Source organism: Anomaloglossus baeobatrachus, chromosome 2 (assembly GCF_048569485.1).
Source record: "Anomaloglossus baeobatrachus isolate aAnoBae1 chromosome 2, aAnoBae1.hap1, whole genome shotgun sequence".
NCBI classification, from domain to species: Eukaryota; Metazoa; Chordata; class Amphibia; order Anura; family Aromobatidae; genus Anomaloglossus; species Anomaloglossus baeobatrachus.
The window spans coordinates 128,827,700-128,835,434 of NC_134354.1; the positions used below are offsets into that span (position 1 = coordinate 128,827,700).

At 41.7% G+C, this 7,735-nt stretch overlaps 1 protein-coding gene across 1 annotated transcript; it reads left to right on the top strand.

Annotated features, from left to right (window-relative positions):
- Positions 1 to 2,238: 2,238 nt before the first annotated feature.
- On the top strand, positions 2,239 to 6,668 carry LOC142285194 (protein kinase C delta type-like). The gene is made up of 10 exons (XM_075333253.1): positions 2,239 to 2,961; positions 3,792 to 3,880; positions 4,031 to 4,201; positions 4,414 to 4,505; positions 4,636 to 4,698; positions 4,858 to 4,996; positions 5,105 to 5,296; positions 5,409 to 5,537; positions 5,630 to 5,809; positions 6,038 to 6,668. Exons 1-9 carry the CDS (start codon positions 2,385 to 2,387, stop codon positions 5,768 to 5,770), a joined length of 1,593 nt encoding a protein of 530 aa, XP_075189368.1. The 5' UTR covers positions 2,239 to 2,384; the 3' UTR covers positions 5,771 to 5,809; positions 6,038 to 6,668.
- The last annotated feature ends 1,067 nt before the right edge of the window (positions 6,669 to 7,735 follow it).

Genomic DNA, 7,735 nt, shown 5'->3' on the forward strand with positions numbered 1-7,735 from the left:
GGGGGCATTATAATACATGGAGGTCTATAAGGGCTGCATTATAATATATGGAGGACTATGGGAATACACTATAATATATGAAGGACTATGGGGAGTGTATTATAATATATGAAGGACTATGGGGAATAGATTATAATATATAGAGGACTATGGGAACTGCATTATAATATATGGAGTAATATGGGTGATACATTACAATATATAGAGGACTATGGGGTTGCATTATAATATACAGAGGACTATGGGGAGTTTATTATAATATATGGAGGAGCCAAGTGTCAAAATAATTATCCTGTACCACAAGGGTGGCGGGGTTGGGGCAGGGCAGATCCAAATTTTGCACTGGAGCCCATTGAACTCTAGTTACGCCACTGCAAGTACCATACCTGAAATGAACTCCAGGCCTCTCATGTGCTTAATTGAGAATGATATAACAAAGGAATTGCCCACACCGGCCCATGACAACCTGGGAATCAATTGTCTAATTACTTTTATGCCCTTTAAAACTGGGGGGGGGGGCACATATAAAGGAGATGAAATTCCTAAACCCTTCATTTAATTTGAATGGGGATACCCCCAAATGAAAGTTAAAAGTCAGGACTTTATGTCCATGTCCATTATATAACTATGACTTGAATATGTTTGAGTAAACAGGTAAAAGAAAACAACAATTGTATCAGTGTCCAAGTATATATGACCCTAACTGTAAGTAATCACATTCATTTAGTTTTTTGCTTTTATTTCTCTCCTCTGTTACTCAATTCATTTGTTCAGATTCTTGATGACAATAAAGTGTAATAACTGTTCTTAAAGGGAACCTGTCATCAGAAATTTCGCCCAAAAGCTAAAAGATTCCTCCTCTGCAGCTCCTGTGCTGCATTCTAGGAAGGTCCCTGTTATTATTGTGCCCCATGTGAGACCAAAATAAAGCCTTTATAAAGTTCTACCTTTTTGTATGCAGCTTCTGAAAATGTGTCATGGGGGCGGGCTCTCTGCCGTCCGTTATTCTGCCTCCTGGTCCTGTATGCCGCCCCCATCGCTCCTTTCCATATCTGATGCACCGCCCACTGCTCCAGCCATCCCCGCGCATGCCCAGTGCCAGTCTCACAGGACTGAGCAGTGTGACCGCTGGTGACGTGTGCGCAGGCAAGTGATTATGGACGGGACTGTGACTGTTATCAGCAAGTACCCGGCCATAATCTCGTGAGCGCGCAAACCTCTCCAGCATTCACACTGAGCTCAGTGTAGATGCTAGACTGTATGGGCTGCTTCCAGGGATGACGTCCCTTTGTCATGTGATAGTATTTCGAACACGCCCCTATCACATGACAAAGGGACGTCATCCCTGGAAGCAGCCCATACAGTCTAGCATCTACACTGAGCTCAGTGTGAATGCTGGAGAGGTTTGCGCGCTCACGAGATTATGGCCGGGTACTTGCTGATAACAGTCACAGTCCCGTCCATAATCACTTGCCTGCGCACACGTCACCAGCGGTCACACTGCTCAGTCCTGTGAGACTGGCACTGGGCATGCGCGGGGATGGCTGGAGCAGTGGGCGGTGCATCAGATATGGAAAGGAGCGATGGGGGCGGCATACAGGACCAGGAGGCAGAATAACGGACGGCAGAGAGCCCGCCCCCGTGTCAGATTTACAGAAGCTGCATACAAAAAGGTAGAACTTTATAAAGGCTTTATTTTGGTCTCACATGGGGCACAATAATAACAGGGACCTTCCTAGAATGCAGCCCAGGAGCTGCAGAGGGGGAATCTTTTAGCTTTTGGGCGAAATTTCTGATGACAGGTTCCCTTTAAATGAGTCTTCTTGGTACGATTGTTTTACTTGATAAAAACCTGGCATTGTAACGGAAGTATGTAGACTTTTTACATCAGTGTAGAGTCCAGTCTGTTTTGCTCACAGAAGAATATCTAATCTGAATACAAATGTTGCAAACCCTCAGCTGTGTGAAGTATAAAGTCTCTATGGCAAATAACTGTAAAAAAAACCCAAACAACTGTTCATAAACTCAGGCCTATCAGCCATGTCACTGGCCCATCTGTGATGTCACTTGACCTTTGGCTTTGGTTCCGCTGTGATGTCACTTGACCTTTGGCTTTGGTCCCTCTGTGATGTCATGTGATCATTAGAATATGATGATGTCACAATTGCCTTTGTGATGTCACGGAATCAATGGAATGTCTCTGCAATCTAAATATCCCCCAGTTGTCTTCATCACTTAGTGGGTGAGGGTAATTTTTCTTGCGCTTAGCAAATTTTGGTTTGATATAAAATATATTACGGTAAAGCAGAAGGCCTGTTAAAGGAGCAGTTCCATACTACATCCTGGAGCGCCCTAGAGGTGGACAGGACCTTCCTCAGCCCAAAATGACATCTACGGAGCTGAATAATAGGAAGAGAAAGGGAGAGAGACTTGGTAAGGTGTCAAAAAAGAGCAGAATAGAAGCATCAGAGGGTGAACAAGATGGCACCAACCAAAACATTATCAAAGCTTCAAAAAGACCTGGAAGTCCGATACAGGAGAGTGTCATGAAAAAGAAAAAAAAGGAAAAACATGACACCATTATCAAAGCTTCAAAAAGACCTGGAAGCCCAATACAGGAGAGTGTCATGAAAAAGAAAAAAAAGGAAAAACATGACACCATTATCAAAGCTTCAAAAAGACCTGGAAGCCCGATACAGGAGAGTGTCATGAAAAAGAAAAAAAAGGAAAAACATGGCACCATTATCAAAGCTTCAAAAAGATCTGGAAGCCCGATACAGGAGAGTGTCATGAAAAAGAAAAAAAAGGAAAAACATGGCACCATTATCAAAGCTTCAAAAAGATCTGGAAGCCCGATACAGGAAAGTATCAGGAAAAAGAAAAAAATGGAAGAAGAGATGGGGTACAAAACTGTTGATAGACCCAGTGTGTCCCCCGATACTGACAATGAGCAGCTCTCAGGTGAGTACAGATCCAAGACACAGAAACCAAATATCCCCAAATTTAGTTAATGACAGGATTTTCCGCCTTTGTAAGACCCCAATCATTATGATTCTGGTGTTGTTTCTCTATGGTACCCCCTATTACTGTTCTACCACTCTGTAGTTGGCCACATTAGCATTAGATAAGAGTATTATCTTGTTACTGCAGCAATACGGTGGGCTCCAGAAATTATATTTCTATGAAGCCCCCTACAGCCTATTGTCTGTAAGTCATGTGCCTCTGGTGTTAGGGAGAGGCCGGATGGAAAAACAAAATACACAGACACACGGTGTGTACATTAAAGTTTCTCTATGAGGGCCAAACCTGTTATCCCTTCTTTATTATAGTAGGAGGAGGTTTTACAAAATAGCCAATAATAATTTAACAGGACATAGAATATAAGCCAATCATTTTACATGGACGATAAGCCAATCATAATACAGATTGTTAGATTTAATGAAACCACATTGTTAATAATGAATTGCATAATTATAAAAGCATCTCATTTATTGGTAATGCTAAGAAATTTGCCTATAATATATTTTTTTGTATAGTCTGCTACTTTGGTTCTGCAGTGGCATATCTTCTTGTGTAGTGCTGCGGTTGTTTGCTCCAGAAGGCTTAATTAGAGCAAAGGTTATGATATATAGTAAAAAAGTAAGAATAAAGACAAATCACATAAACAGTGAAAGTTGAGATTTATATAAGAAGTCAGATAATGTAGCAAAATGGAGATTAAGTTGCATGAAATATTATATTCACATTCAGATATTGGCTTTGTCTCATCTTATTTCTCCCTTCTTCATCAGGTACAACACCAGATGAATCTCCCATCATTGTGACGGGAGTGGAGAGCTTCACCTTCCATAAAATCCTTGGAGAGGGATCATACGGTAAAGTAAGTATTAGGGATTGTGGTAACGTCTTCCTCATGTGTGTGATGTGGAGTAGTAATATGACTCTAGGAGCATCACTGCTTCACATCTTCTCATCACATCTCATGGCAGGACGAACCTTTCCTCCAGTTCTAAAGCTCTGTTTCTTCCAGGTCATGTTGGCCACACATCAGGCCTGCCAAAAACAAGTGGCAGTGAAAATGGTGAAGAAAAGGCTCCTAGTCAAGGACTCGAGAGATGATGTCCTGATAGAGCGACAGGTTCTGGAGATGACTAGGAAGAGTCCATTCATTTCTCGGGCTTTTGCCACCTTCCAGTCCCAGGTAAGTGGCTCATAATTCAACAGTTCTGAGTCATCAATGTATTAAATGAATACAGTCTATGTGCCAATTTGTGTGCAATGTTCTTCTAGCCACAGCCATAGTATTTGTTACAAGAATGTGACCTAGAAGAACATTGATTACAATCAGTGCAACCAGTGTCCCCTACCTACAATATGCCATTAACCCCTATTATCTCATCTGTTTTATCACAGGAACACGTCTTCTACGCCATGGAATATCTGAGTGGAGGAGACCTTACAGGCTTCATGACAACTAATGCCCCTTTACCCATTCCAGCCACCAGGTAAGATAGAACATCGTATATTAGATTAAGATAAGAGTTGTCAGAGATATTTGGCTTTATGTCATTATCAGTCTCTTAGTTTAGTGGATGAAATATTGGATTTTGATGGTTTTCTTTTTTTCCGCATCAGATTTTTTGCAGCTGAGCTGATCTGTGGGCTGCAGTTTCTCCACACCAGTGGCATCATACACAGGTAAGTGTGGCACATCTTCTATGTAGACCTGGTATGAATAGTCTTATACTCTCATCCTAATGCCCTTGTGTAGACACTTCTTATCTCAGGTCACAATGGGGATCTTCAGCCCAGCTAATATAATACATTTGGTATTTTGTCATCTCTTTCCTCTACTAGAGACATAAAACCAGACAACATCTTACTGGACAACAATGGTCATTTGAAGATCGCTGATTTTGGTCTTGCCGTGATGAACATCTTTGGCAATGCAAAAACTTCAGGATGGGCCGGGACGCTTGCATACATGGCTCCTGAGGTGAGGAATCATTTACATGTCCCTGAGTCTTCTCAATAAAAGGCTGGACATCTCCATGTTTTCTGCTGTCTGGTCAATATTCTTATTGTCTTCTTTATGTCTTCACAGATTCTTCTAGAGAAGCCGTACAACAAAGCAGTGGACTGGTTCTCTGCTGGTGTTGTGATATATGAGATGGCTACTGGCAGATATCCCTTCGTTGAAGATGAAATTGATGAGAATATCAAGAAGGCACTGATCAATGATGATCCCGCCTTCCCAAAAGAACTGGACCCCCACGTCAAAGCCGTCATAGAGGGGGTGAGTATAATGCCACATCTCAGTAATAAAGTGGTTGAATATAATGAAAAACACAACAATAAAAATTGAAAGCAACTGGAGACTGAATAAACTTCTTCATTATATGTTCCAGCTCTTGGATAAATCACCAGAGAGTCGGCAGAAATTTGTGGACAACATAAGAGAACATCCATTCTTTATGGAGATCAACTGGACAGAAATAGAAGGCGGCAAAGCACCTCCACCATTCCACCTACCACCTGTAAGTATATGACCCAGAGAATATGGTGACAGCAGTACATCTCTATTGTGTGTCTTTTTATGAACACTAGTTCTTGTATCTTCTGTCCACAGCCACCAGTGATGACATCAGATACAATGAAAGATGTCAATTTTTCCAAAGCCATTAAACCACGAATGGCCAAGAAAAATCAAAAACTCTTTTGTGGTTTCACATTTGCTGATGATGGATGGAAGGTCGTAAAGAAGAAATAGAAAGCTGAAACATCGGAGACCTAAAAAACCCCATCACAGGTGAGTCATTGTAAATGGGACTGGGATAGGGAGCATGAAACCCCCTCTTGTGTCCTGTGAATCAGTCAGCACAGTGTAGTCAGGAAAACTCTTACAGAGTGCTGCTTACATTATGCTGATGGCCCATAGAGCCAAACCTGGAGGTGTTTTCACATGAGGATAATCCCATTTCATATGTCCTATTAAGATATAAAAGTTATTTCTAACCTAGTATCTCTTGTTGTGTAGGTCACCTTCCACAGGATCTGAAGGGCTATAAGATGGTGGAAATGAAAAAACGTGACTTGCAGTGTAATATGCAGCCATATCCACTCCTCTCTATTGGAGGCTGGGGGTTTTGCTGCAATCTGGTACTCTGCAGTGTCCGAAAACAAGAAGAAGCTGGAGACCATGACAATCCTACCAGGAGTCAGTAAAATGACCGTGGACCAGAACTTCTAGATGGCATGTTGCCTCAATTACTAGAAGTGTCCTGAGGGTCGTGACCTGCAGTGTAACTTGCAGCCATATCCGCTCCTCCCTATTGGAGGCTGGAGGTTTTGCTGCAATCTGGTTCTCTGCAGTGTCCGAATACAAGAAGAACCTGGAGACCATGAAAATCCTACCAGGAGTCAGTAAAATGACCGTGGACCAGGACTTATAGATGGCATGTTGCCTCGTGCCCCCAGGGAAGGGCAGTTATCCGTAGGCCATGGTTCCCTAGAGGTTTCCCCCACAGGGGGTTTTTCCTCTCCTGAGTGCCGACGGATAAACACAACATGAAAACAAGGGCAACCTGTCATCCTCTACCCTCGGTAGAGCTCATACTACAATCACTAGTGGCAAAGAGTAACCTAAGAGGACTTTTACCATCAATAAACAGGACAATTCACTTCATGTGATAGTAATAGTTTTATTTTATATCTTATGTATATGTATTTTTTCTTTTACCCTTAAAGAGAACAGGGTGTAATTTATTAATAACTTTTATTTACGTCAGAGCTGAAATCCTGGTCACTACGGGTCACTGCTTCACTCTTCCTTCCAATAATTTGGATACATTTCTCCTATTGTGTTTTATTACTAAAAGCTCAGCCAGGGAGTAACACCTCAGTATATATCTGCCTTCAGTCCCTACATTTCTGAAAGATTCAGCTGTTCTTTCCTAAGGTGACACTTCCACTGGCTACCAGGTATATGGGTCTGGCCACTGTTCCCGGTTTGATGCCATCGTAACCCCTTAACAACCGCCAATACGCATTAAAATGGCGGTCACTGAGGGAATAGTGAATAAGGAAATTGCGCTGCCAGAGCTGCAAAATCTCTGTGGTTTTAGCTACCAGGGCTAACAAAGAACCTGGAGAACACAAGCAAGGCGAGTTAAAAAACGACGATTATGTACCTCTCTCTTTTCCCCTTGTAGTTGTACTGGGAGAGACGAGAGATACAAGTGCCGTCCTGTCAGTGAAATTAGAATCAAGTTCCAGATCAAATCAATAAATCCTTCCCCAATCTCCTGATTATCGCCCTCAGATCATCGCCCCCACAGCCATCTCCCGTGTCATCCCCCTAATCAGATTATGTTGGGGTTTTTTATTTTAATCTTATGACTTTATTTTTATTTTTTTATTTGCCATTATCTGGGTTAGGGTTTAGTGTTAGGGTTTTTTTTAAACAAAGTTAAAAAAGTAATAAAAAAAAATTTAAAAAAGAAAAATCATAAAATACAACAAAGAAATATCAGTATTGGGTTAGGTATAGGGTTACTAGTGTTAGGTTAGCTTTTAGGTTTTTTCTTTTATGTTAGGCAAGCAGAAATATACAATAGTTGCCCTCGGAGTGTTTACTATGGAGCAGGCGTACTCACTGCTTTGCTCCAGCAGTTGCGGGGTGGATATAAAATCTGGCTCTAAAGCAGAATTGTTTTCAGATAGTGATGACTCTGCT

Excerpts from the sequence above, each read along its gene's own strand:
- LOC142285194 (XM_075333253.1), top strand. The coding sequence starts at position 2,385 with ATGACATCTACGGAGCTGAATAATAGGAAGAGAAAGGGAGAGAGACTT. Across the intron at positions 4,997-5,104 it reads TTGCATACATGGCTCCTGAG|ATTCTTCTAGAGAAGCCGTA; the intron begins GTGAGGAATCAT and ends ATGTCTTCACAG. Across the intron at positions 5,538-5,629 it reads CACCATTCCACCTACCACCT|CCACCAGTGATGACATCAGA; the intron begins GTAAGTATATGA and ends TTCTGTCCACAG.